The 14,793-nt window shown below is 34.0% G+C and overlaps 2 protein-coding genes across 2 annotated transcripts; one reads left to right on the top strand and one right to left on the bottom strand.

The window, feature by feature from the left end:
• On the top strand, positions 1-6,976 carry LOC110930625 (ATPase family AAA domain-containing protein 3-B). Its single transcript, XM_022173970.2, has 8 exons — positions 1-357; positions 492-587; positions 1,255-1,365; positions 1,457-1,766; positions 2,536-2,626; positions 2,727-3,054; positions 3,135-3,283; positions 6,204-6,976. Exons 1-8 carry the CDS (start codon positions 115-117, stop codon positions 6,718-6,720), a joined length of 1,845 nt encoding a protein of 614 aa, XP_022029662.1. The 5' UTR covers positions 1-114; the 3' UTR covers positions 6,721-6,976.
• A 605-nt stretch (positions 6,977-7,581) lies between these two features.
• On the bottom strand, positions 7,582-10,593 carry LOC110930624 (NADH dehydrogenase [ubiquinone] iron-sulfur protein 6, mitochondrial). Its single transcript, XM_022173969.2, has 3 exons — positions 10,391-10,593; positions 8,198-8,282; positions 7,582-7,965 (listed from the first exon to the last, which is right to left on the bottom strand). Exons 1-3 carry the CDS (start codon positions 10,535-10,537, stop codon positions 7,856-7,858), a joined length of 342 nt encoding a protein of 113 aa, XP_022029661.1. The 5' UTR covers positions 10,538-10,593; the 3' UTR covers positions 7,582-7,855.
• Positions 10,594-14,793: the final 4,200 nt, after the last annotated feature.

Here is a 14,793-nt window from a genome sequence, read left to right as displayed (position 1 = left end):
GGTTTGTTAGAAACACCATAAAAAGAAAAAATCCTCCATCAACATTTCTTCTTCTTCAAGCTTCAATCCACCGTTAAAACCCATACGCTTAAACAAAACCACACATATACAGCAATGGCAAAAACCTCTACAGCAGGCCTCTTTAACATCCCCTACTTCTCTTCTTCACCGTCACCGTCACCGTCGCCGGCCGTTGATCCGAAATCATCTCCGCCGCAGAATGATTCACCGGCAGAGGCAGCACCGCGTGTTCGTAACAACAATCCGAGAACAACTTCGGCCGGATTTGATCCGGAGGCCTTGGAAAGAGGTGCCGCAGCTGTTAAAACAATTGCCGCATCTAAGGATGCCAAAAAGGTTTATTTCTTGACCTAATTTTCAAATTCTTATTGTTTTGATCTGTTTGTACAATGTTTAATAGTGATTGAGCTTCTTACATGATGATTTTAGATTAGCTTTTGTAGTAATATGTGGTTGGTGGTGTTTTTTAGGTTTTTGAATTGATGAAGAAGCAGGAAGAGACTAGACAGGCGGATTTAGCGACCAAGATGGCCGAGTTTAAAGCGATGCAAGCTCAGTCAGAAACTGTAAGTTATGATACATGAATGTGAAGTATAATCTAATATTTTATACAGTTTTTTTGTAATTCTAATATTTATGTGCACTGTGGATGTTACTTAAAGTGTGCATGTTAATAGTTTTTTCATCTTTCTTGAATCTAGTATAAGAATCTTTAATACTAATGTGAGACAGAATACATGCTTGAGGATATCTTATAGGTAACACTTATCCAGCTTTAAAGCTTGTCCCGTAAGAAGCTGAGATGCTCTAAGGATGGTTTTAAAAATCCTGATTAATTATAATTAATCCCGATTAATCGCTAGTCCCCACCCCACCGGCCGACTAGCGACTAACGATTTCTACAACCAAGGATCTTGCGTAGAACTAGGACCTTGGCAAATAGCTTTGGTGATGATTTATGGATTTGTTTCTTTGTTTGTTGATTTGGTAAACATTTAAGATATAGTTATGAACTTTTAATGTAATTTTAGGCCGTTTACAAACTTGACTTTAGAATTGGTTTTTTTAGTGATTTTATAACATGTATAACGATGGTCTTATAGCAATCTAGTTACAAAGAACAACTTAAAGGTTGATCATTTTTTGTTATATTTTCATCTTTGACATGTTACACATAAGTTTTCATGTAAACACTTTGTTTTGAATGATCATTTTTCTATTATTGTTTGCTAGGAGAGACAAAAGGTAATATATGATGAACAGAAAAAGCTAGCTCAGCAACAAGCACAAATAAAATCCCAGATGGCTCGCTATGAGGATGAGCTGGCAAGGAAAAGAATGCAGGCACGTTGCCTTTGTGATATTTTGGTTTATTTTTCAAGTAACTCACTCATATTACTATATCAGCACGGAATAACTGACAATTAACCTGCAGACAGAAAACGAGCATCACAGAACAAGAAATCAAGAGCTGGTAAAAATGCAAGAAGAATCATCAGTTAGGCAAGAACAAGCCAGACGAGCAACAGAAGAACAAATTCAAGCACAAAAAAGACAAACGGAAAGAGAGAAAGCTGAAATTGAGAGAGAAACAATTAGAATCAGGGCTATGGCTGAAGCTGAAGGAAGAGCTCATGAAGCTAAATTGGCAGAAGACGTGAACAAACGGATGCTGGTAGAACGTGCAAATGCAGAAAGAGAGAAATGGGTCTCTGCAATTAACACTACATTTGAGCACATTGGAGGTACTTTTTTTATTCTTTAAAAAGAACTGGCTTCATGTATTGATGCGTTAAAAGGATTTAAAAAGATGAAGCGGTGACATTTTAACCCGTTTTCTTATGAATGGTGTCAAACGGGTCAAAACCAAATAATTGACTCAAAAGGAAGCAGTTTACGGGTCGATAGTCCTTCAAAGTATATTTTTTCATGCATAAACACTTATAAATCATTTTGTTCAAAAAATTTGATTATTATTGATAGTATGTAGTTATTTTATTTTTATTTACTAGGTAATTGTTTTAAAAAAAGAGTAAAATGCCATTTTCGTCCTTGAGGTTTGGCCACTTTTGCGACTTTCGTTCAAAGGTTTGTTTTCCGCATCTGGATCCAAAAGGTTTAAAATTTTGCCATTATCATCCGACTTGTTAACTTCATCCATTTTTTTTACGTCAATTCAGGGGCATTTTCGTCATTTTAGCTATTTGTTTTGTTTATTTAAATCAAAATGGCAAGATTAAATGACGGAAATACCCCTGACTTGTCGTTAAAAATGGATGGAGTTAACGAGTCGGATGAAAATGGCAAGATTTCGAACCTTTTGGATTCAGATGCGAAAAAACAAAGCGTTTGGACGGAAGTTACAAAAGTGGCCAAACCTCAGGGACCAAAAATGGCATTTACTCTTAAAAAAGTAGATGACAAGAATGTTTCTGCCTGGCCTCTGGTCAGAACTCTATATTTATTGATTGTATGCTTATTGATTAACGAGGCAAGTAAATAATTTGTTTTTAGGGGGGTTGCGTACAATATTAACTGATCAAAACAAGCTGGTAGTAGCTGTTGGTGGTGTCACAGCTCTTGCTGCAGGGATCTACACAACAAGGTATACACTCCGATATTTTCATGGTTCATATTAATTTCATTATATGCACTGTTGGTCTAATTTCATATTGATAAAAGTATTATTTTTTTTTATAATGCAGAGAAGGTGCTAGGGTGGTGTGGAGCTACGTAGACAGAATATTGGGACAACCATCACTGATTAGGGAATCTTCTAGAGGGAGATATCCATGGTCCGGCGTTTTTTCACGTGGGTTGAGCACTCTATCACATGGTGGACAACACGGGTCAAAGTCCCAAAATGCATTTGGTGATGTGATTCTTAATCCGTCTCTGCAGAAGCGAATTCAACAATTGGCTGGTGCAACCGCCAATACAAAAGCTCATCAGGCACCGTTCAGGAATATGCTCTTTTATGGCCCCCCAGGAACCGGAAAAACAATGGCAGCCCGAGAATTAGCAAAAAAATCTGTATGAATTTTCAGCCTTTTCTGCATCTATTATTTTTGTTCTTCTATATATCTTATACGATACGATTTGAAATGTCTTAGGGGCTTGATTATGCGCTGATGACTGGTGGAGATGTGGCACCGTTAGGTTCTCAAGCTGTTACAAAAATACATCAATTATTTGATTGGGCCAAAAAATCTAATAGGGGACTGTTGCTTTTTATCGATGAAGCTGATGCATTTTTGTGCGAGTAAGTAATTTTTTGTTACACCAAAATTACTTAGATGTATACACCAAAATTCACACTATTTTGGTGTAAAAAAGAGCATCTTTTTGGAGTATGGTTATCCCCAGTTATTACACAGTAGGGGTGTGTGTACATCGAATTTTCGAATTATTCGAATCGAATATTCCAATAATTTTTGTTTTCCCTTGAATTCGTGTTTGATTCGAATTCGCTTAAAACATACCGAATTCGATTCGAATTCGTATTCGAATAAAAACCCAATTCGTATTCGATTAAATATTCGAATTCTAATAAATTCGATTTGATTCAAATTCTTTTAAAACATGTAAAAAACTATTAAGATGAAACATAAATTTAAAGCAACCATAAAGCACGATATCATATTAAAAAGTTCCAAATAAAGTACCATAAGAATTAAATTCAAAACAAGAAGTAGGGACTAACCACTCCTCAATTACAAGTTTATATTTTTAGGGTTAAAAATCTATTGATAGATTTGTTGCTTAGGTTTTAGTTATGGCCATGTAGTTGGTTTGGTAATGGGTAATTTTAATACTTGGAATAAATTTTGAAATAAATTATAGTATAGCCCAATAGAAGTTATATATGTATTATATAAAAATGTATAATTTTTATTCGAATTTGAAATTATAAATCCGTATTCGATTCGTATTCGATTTACTTGACTCGAATTGAATCGAATTCGAATTCTTATAAGCGAAACGAATTCTTGATAATCGAATCGAATTTCGAATTTTTCGAATTTGAAACGAATTCTGAACACCCCTATTACACAGTTCTTTCATACTTGGTAGATATTGATTTACACATTAGTTTGTTTCACTTTCAACTAAAGTATTCTATTTTTATGGTTAAAGACAGTAAATTTAAATGGTTTATCTCAACTATAAAGTTCAATAACGTTAATTATAAAGTTCAATTATATATATATATATATATATATATATATATATATATATATATAGGGTAAAGATAGTGTAAAAAGGGCCTAAAGTGTGAGAAGTGTAAGAAGTGTATTATAACACTATATATAATACTATATAACACCATATAAACACCGTATAACAACATGTAACACCATATAATACCATATAACACTATGTAACACTATATATCATTATATAACAAATATAACACTATAGGTTGTCTGATAGCATGTCTATGATAGATGTATAGTGTTATATTTGTTATATAATGATATATAGTGTAACATAGTGTTATATGGTATTATATGTTGTTACATATTGTTATACGGTGTTTATATGGTGTTATATAGTATTATATATAGTGTTATAATACACTTCTTACACTTCTCACACTTTGAGCACTTTTTACAGGATCCTCTACCTATATATATATATATATATATATATATATATAGGGGAAGGTTAACGTACGGTATTATAAAAATCACGCATGTTATAAAAATCAAACCCTAGTCACGCATGAACAAAATCAGAAATCACGCATGGGGTAAACCCTAATCACGCATGTTTACGGGATTTACTCTCTTATTATTGGAAATAATCTTCTTTCCGGTTTTTAAATAAGTAATTAATATAATTACACTTTTACCCTTTTGATTTTAATAAAACAAATAAAATCTAACCTATTAATTACAATCATGCCACCCCTTTAAAATATCAAGATCATATTAATCAGCAGTCAAGATCTGTTCACGTAGTTCACTCTTGGGAGGTTTTTCAATCTAACATGTTAAAAATTATTTTTTTCGAAAAAAATCATATCTTTTGCATATAAATACAAGTAGAAGCCTTTTTAATAAAAATTCAAAAACTAAAACGATAAAAAATGCTTAATAACAGTTAAAAAGGTTTAAAAAATTACAAAAAATGATTTTTTAAATTGAATTATTATGATATATTTAACATGTTAAATGCACTGTTCCCTGGTTCCCCACTTTTTTAATGTTTCCCATTGAACCTCACACTAGTGTGTGTGTGTATACATATATGGGTTGGGTTCATTTCAGAACTCTAAATAATTGCAGAACTTTTAGAGCTCTTAATAACCAATATTTTTAGCTATATATTTTTATATTTAGGGTACTTTTATCATTTATTATATGTATTTTTATGATTACATACATGTTAAGAGTAATTTTATCATGTTTTTATATGTAATTTTATAATTACACATATGTAAACTACTCCTAACATGTATGAAATCATAAAAATACATATAATAAATGATAAAAGTAGCCTAAATATAAAGATATATCTATAAAATGATTGTTGGTTAGGAGTTCTAAAAGTTCTGCAATTATTTAGAGTTGGGTTCATTTCAGAACTCGAAATAATTGCAGAACTTTCAGAACTCTTAATAAACAATATTTTTAGTTATATATTTTTATATTTAGGGTACTTCTATCATTATTATATGTATTTTTATGATCACATACATGTTAAAGAGTAATTTTATCATGTTTTTATATGTAATTTTATAATTACACATATGTAAACTAGTTTTTTACATATATCAAAACAAAAATAATGAAGATTGCTTATTCAATAGAATTGTAAATTTTGTAATACCATACTCTATGAATAACTCCATTTGTACCTTTAAAGTTAGTCCAATATAGAGTATGGTATTACAAAAAGGTTTTTAAAGGTACCGTACCAGTGGAGTTATTCAAAAAGTATATAAATAATATATTATTTTTTATTTTTCTGTTATTAAATAATTATGTAAATTAATTAAAATATGAAAAAAGTTTATATAATAAAATGCCATGAAGCAAAAAGGTTAAAATGAAAAATATGTATATTTGGTATGACGAATAATGTTGCAGCAAATTCTACACCATGTTGGTGTTTTGGTGTGTACATTGGAGAATGGCTACAACTAACACAATTTGTTCATCTATTATATATTCAAGGCGGAACAAGACTTATATGAGTGAAGCTCAAAGGAGTGCCCTAAACGCCCTCCTGTTTCGAACCGGTGACCAATCAAAAGACATAGTCCTGGCTTTAGCCACAAACCGGCCCGGTGATCTTGACTCAGCGGTTGCAGACCGTATCGATGAAGTTTTAGAATTCCCATTACCTGGTGAAGAAGAAAGATTTAAACTTCTGAAATTATATTTAGATAAATACATTGCTAAAGCTGGTGCGAGAAAACCAGGTGTATTTTCGAAGTTTTTTCAAAAGCAACAGCAGCAAATAGAGATAAAGGGTTTGAATAATGATATGATTAAAGAAGCTGCTGCGAAAACCGGTGGATTTTCAGGCAGAGAGATTGCTAAACTTATGGCAAGTGTACAGGCGGCTGTCTATGGGAGTGAAGATTGTGTTCTTGATCCTGTTTTGTTTCGTGAAGTTGTTGATTATAAAGTTGCAGAACATCAGCAGAGGCGGACACTGGCCGGTGTTGATGGCAGTGGCGATAATTAGTTGGTGTTTGGGTGGCATTTTGGTGGTCAAACTAGGATGAATTTATTGGTGCATCTGATAAAGAGGTTCATTGATATACAAACAGGAAGTGTTATTCATTGGTTGTCAATCTTTGTATTAGTTGAAGAATTGATGTTATGTTGAGGTAGATTTATCTTTGGTTTGCAGGCAAAGATTTTTGCAATAAGATGAGTTTTTTCATCTGTTTTTTTACTGACGATGGATACATGGAGATGTAGCATTGACCATTTTTTTACTTTTCATGTGATGACATAGCAACTTGGAAACCAACTAGAAAATAACATTTTAACTGTTGGAACAAATAAATATATTATCTAAATAGCTATTGACGTTCTAAAAATCATAAAATTTTATCAACCAACCATAACAAAATCTATTGCCTAATCAATGATGACTATTGACTCCTAGGTTTGAATTTTATCAACCAACCATAACAAAATCTATTGCCTAATCAATGATGACTATTGACTCCTAGGTTTGATTCCTGCCCTCCCCATTAGTTTATGCGACACCTAGTGATGATGAGAGACTAGGCGTAGGTCACTAATAGATCACCTCACTGTCGTGCCTCGTGTTCACGGGCTTCGGCCTTAAGAGATGGTTTTCCCGGTTCGGAGGAGAGTGTACCACGATGTGGTGAAAAAAAAAAAAAAAACGATGAGGCTATCTTACGCCCAAAGCGAATCACTTTTGTGCCTATTGGACGTGTCGATTAGACTAGCAACCAGTAAAACATTGACACATGCTGTAATTGACATAAATTTGCTACAAGATTAAAAGAAAAGACAATGACTATTATCATAACAAGTTAGTCAAAATGGCTACTCAAATGATTTTAGCTAAAGGGAAACTTTGAAGTAAAATTCCTAAAACAGAAATCAGTATTAGCCAAATGATACACTTTTGATGCAACATGCCCCACCTACATTTAGCAACACGACAAGTAGGAAGGAACAGATTGTCAAATTGATATTACACCAACAGTATCTTTATTTGCAAGCATGTCAAGAAACATTTTAAAGGTTTAGGAAAACATGTTTGCCAACATTGAAATTGGAACACAAAAGGCTGGACTTGAAAATAACCACGTCAGCACTGAAATTTCAAGATAAATTCAGTGATGATGATCTTGAACATATCGTAAACCACAGTACTTGCAAACAGCAGGTTCACTTTTGTCAAGGCATATGAATTCTATAGGATGGCCAAGTGCAGGATTGGTGTCTGCAATTATCAAATTAAACAAGTGTTACATTTTGGTGCAATAAAGAAAGAATCAACTGTGCTAGTTTATTAATAAAATAGGAAAAACCAACGTTAGTTGGTCCAACCCGTTTCAACGAGTATTATATATATTATTTGTTCCAAGCCTTAACCCGTTACCCGGTCCACCCATCATGCCGCCTCTAATGCTACATAACAGCTGTGTGTGTGTGAGAGAGAGAGAGAAAGAGACCTCCTTCACAAGCTGCAATCCTTCCCTCAACTTTAATGGGTGGGACTTCATTGATTAATTCCATTGGAGATTTCTTACTTGTGTCCTGTCATAAATTACATATTAGTAGACTGGAGTGATAATTAAAATTTTTCCCATTCATGTGTGATTCCAGAAAGCAAACTTCAACTCATAAGGACCGGGTTATTTGACCATTCAACATATTATATATTAAAAGTTAAAGCTGCTTATTAATTTATTATATGCAAATTCAACTGCCTATTAAAACAGACAAGCAGCATCTATGGATAAGAAATCACAAATATTCAAAACTAAGCCTGTAAACGAACCCAACAAACACGAACATAGGCATGTTCATGTTCGTTCATTTAACTTTAACCAAACACGAACATATAATCGAACACATTTTTTGTTCGTGTTCGTTCGTTTAAAGCCTAAACGAACAGTTCACGAACATTAACGAACACAAACAAACATAAACAAAAAAAAAAAAAAAATTAACTGAACATATTTGAATAAATATAAATTAACATGATTGAACAAACAAGTCTAATATATTACAATTCATCCGAAAACACATCTAAATTAGAGTTCATAAATACTAATTAGTCATATTAAGATAAGTAGTTAGAAAACCTAATATTTATATAAATCTAACTATTTATGTATTTACTAAAATTTAAACGAACGTTCATGAACATAAATGAACGAACACAAGGTGTGTTCATGTTCGTTCATTTAATTAAACGAACAAATTTTTTTGTTCGTATTCGTTTGTTCATTAAATAAACAAACTTCCCGCCGAATAAGTTCATGAACGTTCGGTTTGTTTACAGGCCTATTCAAAACAGATTGTTGCATCAGAGCAGAAAAAGCAGTCCCATTCAAAGCGCTCTGAACTTATAACAGCATATCATATTAAGCATACAAATTCACCTTAGCAAGTCTAGAGACAAAGCTGATAGCATTTTTGTAACCAGAATTAAAACCCATTCATTGTATATTAAAAAAAAAAAAAACTTCGAAAAAGGAAAAGTGAGCGTTTTTTTAATCCAATCTGAACCAGTTATCCAACCCGCCCGTCTTGCCACCTCTATCGGAGATTAACAAAATTGAGTTAAAAGCCATCTGTACTTGCAAGACACCCTGTTTTAGGAAGGATAGCAGATGGCTCTCGTTCCAAAAGTTTGTTCTGATATTTCATGTTAGAATCCGTAATTTCACAAATATAAAAGTGTGGTATTTTAAATGGTGTTTGAAGTTGAAAGTTCATGCACACACACATATAGGTACATATATAGATGTGCGTCAAATGGTGATTATTATTTGGATATAATCTCCATCTACAGTTTTCAAATTGTGAAGGAAGTCTATTCCATTATAGCAGCAATTACCTTTCCATAAATCAAATGGTAGAAAAGTGCAGTCTCAGTTGGACACCAAAGCATAAAATACACCCCAACACAACAACAAAAAAGATTAAAAAAAAAAAAAGCCCAACTACGTATACTGTACACTTCAAGTACACAAAACAGAAATCTCTAACTGACTGCACTAAGGGTGAAGGGAGTGGTTACCTATTTGGAATAGGTAAATTCCACATTCACCCAATCACATCACATCAATTCACCTAAATTGTTTGCCTAATGCTCAAAAACGTTGGCGGTGGTTTACCTAATGGGGTTTAGGTAAACTATTTAAAAAAAAGGAAAATGTGTGATTGGTTGAGAAGGAATGGATCCCACCACACACCCATCTCTCTCCCCCTTCCCTCCCTCTCACCGAATCGGTAAAAAGGTTGGCGGTGGAGTTGGGTTCGGTACCGAGTGGGTTACCGTTCCCCACTCCGTTCACCCTATACAAAACATGTTCAAAATACAAAACCCTAAAACAATACAAAACATGCTCAAAATACAAAACTTTTGATTGCAGATAAAGAAAACAATACCATAACAACAATCAACAAACTTCATTCTACGAATAAACGTTCCAAAACCATTCAAGCCTCAAAAAGGGTTATAAAGAAATCATATGTTCGTATATTGTACACATCCAATCAACGTATGTGATCTTAGATCTAACAAATCAACATACAGAAAATCCCCAAAACTTATAAAAAGTCAAATTAGCCAATTAGGTCACGTAAACCCTAATCTAACAAACCAAAAGGAACATTCATCAATGTTAACTAACCTGCATCCATTTAGCTGTGTGAGAGGTGGTGATTTCGCTGTTAACGAGGCCGCTTAAAGGTCTAAAGGACGTTGAGGACAACGATGGTGATGAATTTAGGGCTTTCAGAAGATTTGAAGCCAATCGTTTAGCCCCAATTGTTGCCATTGAATTCGATTGCAAAATTAGGGTTCGAGTCTCTGTGATCGTGACTGAAACAAATGCTAAACATTTTGCAAGTTATAATCCCTTAAGTTTAGAAATGTGTCACTAAAGTGCCTTCAGTTAAAACGAAGAGTTAATTACACAGATGGACCCTGTGGTTTATAGCTAGTTTTACCTTTGGGTACTAACTTTCTTTTAACAGGTTTGAGGCTTGTGATTATCAGTTTGTAACGAGTTTGGGTATTAACACTAACTTTTGTTAATTTTTCAGTTAAATTTGAGTAGAATGACTAAAATACCCTTGTTTAACTCCAGAGACCATTTATGTAATTAGCTTTATTTTAAATTAGGGACCATTTATGTAATTAATCGAAAATTAAAAGTGTAAACCCCACCAAACCCTGCCCACCGCCATCGCCTCACATCTGCACAACCACACCACCATCCCCAAATACTTTAATTAAACCTACAGCTTTTATAGAAAAATAATATAAAATCCTTCCAACAAACTAAAACCCTGGATGAAAACCCCGAAATCAGAGTCCCCAATAAAAAATTTGGGATCAGAGATGATAATTGGTTGTGGAGTTGTTTCGATTGGCGTCGGATGTATTCGACATCGAAAGGAAGGATTATGAGGAGTAAAGTGGAGACGCGGATGAAGAAAGAGTCTGGGAAAACATTAAGGGAGATCAGGCGAGCTAAGAAGATTCAGAAGAAGAAGTTGATGACTGATGAAGAAAGTCTCATTTTCAATCTTAAAAGAGTATGATATATATATATATATATATATATGTATATATATCTTGTAGTTAATTACAATATAACATGTATTCAATGTGTCAGTTAGGGGTGTAAACGAGCTGAGCCAATCCGAGCCAGTGTGGGCTCGGGCTCAAAGTTAAACAAGCCGGCTCGAGCTCGGTTCGATAATTTTAGCGAGCTGAAAATAAGGGCTCGAGTTCGGCTCGAAAAAAGTTCGAGTCAGCTCGTTTTTAAAAAAAATTGTACAAAAACTAACTTTTGTATTTGGGTACTAGTTTTAATGCTGGAACATAATACCAACGAGTAATGCAGGTTACAACCAAAAAATCACTCAAAAAATTGTACTAGTAATGCAAGAACATAATACCAAAACAGGTTACAACCAAGTTCAAAACATAAACAACCAAAGTAAACACAGGAACCAACCAAGTTCAAAACATAATTCCAAAACAGGAAACAACCATGTTCAAAACATAATACCAAAACAGAAAACAACCAAGTTCACTTCAATTAAATGCATGGTCACTTGTCGGGATTGGAACTTCTAAATTTTCTTCTTCCATTGCCAATTGCTACGCATAAATAAAATAAAAATGTTAGTAATTGGTGTGTGTAAGGTGTGTTATGATTTTATTGATATTTTAAGCCCATTTTACACATTAGTCAAGTTTTAAATTTATAAAATACGATATTCTACTAACACTAAACACATGGGCAAGTGTACCCATCGTGAGCGTAGTATAGCGTTGGTAAGATACCGAGGTCGTCCAAGGACACAAGAGCTTTTAGTACCGGTTTATCCTCAACGTCTAATAAAACTAAAACTTTTGAGAAAAGATTTTTAAACATGAAAACTAAAAAACTAAAAATGCTGAAATAAAAATAAAATAAAAACAGATATACAAGATGAATCACTTGGATCCGATTCGCCTTTAATGTATCCTTTGATGATTTTTGCACTTTTGCACTTTTTAAGAGATTATCTTAGTTATAGTAGTAGGCCCCTCTTTTGAAGGTGACGTTACCCTCAAGCCAGTGGTTTGAGTCAGCAAGGATACAATCCCAAAGGATCGGAATATTGGAAGATAATTAATTAAGTTATTAATGCGAAAAGTGGTAGGCCCCTCTTTTGAAGGTGACGTTACCCTTGGCTAAATGGTTTGGGTCAGCAGGGATACAATCCCAAGTAGTTCGTTTAATCTATTAATAGTAGTTTACATATGAGGGGATCAAGCCATTCGCACCCCCGCCATCCAATACCAGTGGGTATTGAAGGAGGTCCTAGTAAGCGTGACCCAGCTCCTTGCAGAATCTATACACTGAACAAGGCAAGAACCTTACCAAATCATTCCTTTAACCCCTGACCAGGTAGCCAACATATCTCTATATAGACCGTAGAGATATGAATGGTGAAAATCTTTTACTTTATATAGACAGTAAAGTAATGCCAAGACACCACAGACAAATGATAATGAAGTTTCACATTCAACATAAGAAAATAGTTATTAAAGTCATTAATACAAAACCAAATAAAAAGTGCGAAAATATTAAAAATCAAAAGTAATACATTAAATGTTTGTCTTCACCAAGTGATGTGTAACACCCCGAAAACGGTTTAGTAATCAAACCTCGTTAATAGTGATGGACGTGTAAAATACCGTTAGTGGTAAAATTTAACCCGGTAAATATTAGGACTTAAATAAATAAACCTAATATTAGTTAAAAGGGGGAAATAAATGCTTGAGAAAAATAAAGTTATGAAAGGCCCGAGTTAACATGACTTAAAATATAACGGGTTATAACTTCCCGAACCTATTAAGTTAACTAGGGATAATTAACCTAGTTACTAGTATGTGGCTAAGTGATAAATGGTAAGTTGTAGCTTCAATTGATCAAAATGAAACATGAGGGACTAATACTTGCCAAGTGGGAAACTTGTTTTAATTAAAACAAGTAATAACACACAATACACACACTAAGGGTGTGTGTGGATATCGACCAGGAAGAGCTCTTTGGAGCCCAAACCCTAACTTCAACAAGAATCAACAAATTGAAGGTCAAATCCAGCTCAAATCAAATGCATGAACACGTATAAACGATCACCAAGTCGTGGGGATCATAAGGTATGTAAAATCTTGATGTTTGGTGAAGTTGCAACAAATACATAGATATTGAAAGTTGCATATTAGATATAAAACTTGGAAAAACCTGAATAGAATATCTATCCAGGATATTGTTTCCAAGAAAAATAAGTAGAGGTATTACTTACATGGGGTGTAATGTGAAAATTATAAAAAGGTCGTGTATACCAGGTGCTGATCGCTTACTCTGGCCAAGTAAGAAGTGAACACAGGGTACCATGAACTTTTTTATGATGGACACGCTTACACCCGATGTAGTAAGGACGGGGTGAGTGGGGTAAATTAAAAAGTACCCAAATGAATCAGATAAGCAAAATATTTGATAATAATGTAAACGAACAGCCGAGTGACGGAAGCGTATTACATTAGGATAATGAGCCCGAGTGAAGGGACAAAGAAACATGTAGAATGATTAAAGTACGCACTGGGAGGGGGTGTACTTACACTCGAACCCGGAAAACGCAAACATGTAAAATGATTTAGACATGTATTGGGAGGGGGTGTACTTACATTCGAACCCAGAAAACGCAAACATGTAAAATGATTTAGACATGTATTGGGAGGGAGTGTACTTACACTCGAACCCGGAAAACGCAAACATGTAAAATGATTTAGACATGTATTGGGAGGGAGTGTACTTACACTCGAACCCGGAAAACGCAAACATGTAAAATGATTTAGACATGTATTGGGAAGGAGTGTACTTACACTCGAACCCGGAAAACGCAAACATGTAAAATGATTTAGACAAGTATTGGGAGGGAGTGTACTTACACCCGAACCCGGAGGATGCAAAACATGTGAAATGATTAAGATATGCATTGGGAGGGGGTGTACTTACACTCGAACCCGGAAAATGCAAATATGTACCTTAACGGGTCGTTTTTGTAAAACGTCAAACTTGAGGATAAAGTCAGAATATAAAAATGAAGCAAAGTTTTAATGCATACCGGGAGGGTTGCAATAAAAACGACTTCGGTAAAATACCCGGTTGATGGATAAGGATTTAAACACATATGTAGACGGAGAAACGGGAACGCGGATGGAAACTCAGAAGACTCGGGTTTCGGGTCATGACTAAAAGATGATAAGAAGCTGTAAATTGAAATTTTGATAAATTATGTTCAACTATTTTAAAGTTGAATGGGTTGAATAAAGAATGAAAATTTTCATTCATAAGCAATGAAATTTCATACGAACAAGTCAAAAGAATTAAATAAATGATGATGATTGCTAATGTAAGCGTGAATCGAATAAATAAAAGTGCGAAATATTAATGGACCTATGTAAAGGGTTTAAAAGAAATAAATTTATAGATCGGGGAAACAGTGAGCGTAGGACAAACTGACGCGC

The sequence above is a fragment of the Helianthus annuus genome, chromosome 4 (genome assembly GCF_002127325.2).
Source record: "Helianthus annuus cultivar XRQ/B chromosome 4, HanXRQr2.0-SUNRISE, whole genome shotgun sequence".
NCBI lineage: Eukaryota > Viridiplantae > Streptophyta > Magnoliopsida > Asterales > Asteraceae > Helianthus > Helianthus annuus.
Note: the sequence above shows the minus strand (reverse complement) of the source record. Positions and strands in the feature narration are given on the sequence as shown.

Excerpts from the sequence above, each read along its gene's own strand:
- LOC110930625 (XM_022173970.2), top strand. The coding sequence starts at position 115 with ATGGCAAAAACCTCTACAGCAGGCCTCTTTAACATCCCCTACTTCTCT. Across the intron at positions 358-491 it reads CATCTAAGGATGCCAAAAAG|GTTTTTGAATTGATGAAGAA; the intron begins GTTTATTTCTTG and ends GGTGTTTTTTAG. Across the intron at positions 1,366-1,456 it reads TGGCAAGGAAAAGAATGCAG|ACAGAAAACGAGCATCACAG; the intron begins GCACGTTGCCTT and ends ATTAACCTGCAG.
- LOC110930624 (XM_022173969.2), bottom strand. The coding sequence starts at position 10,537 with ATGGCAACAATTGGGGCTAAACGATTGGCTTCAAATCTTCTGAAAGCC. Across the intron at positions 8,283-10,390 it reads ACACAGCTAAATGGATGCAG|GACACAAGTAAGAAATCTCC; the intron begins GTTAGTTAACAT and ends AATTTATGACAG. Across the intron at positions 7,966-8,197 it reads GATTGCAGCTTGTGAAGGAG|ACACCAATCCTGCACTTGGC; the intron begins GTCTCTTTCTCT and ends TGATAATTGCAG.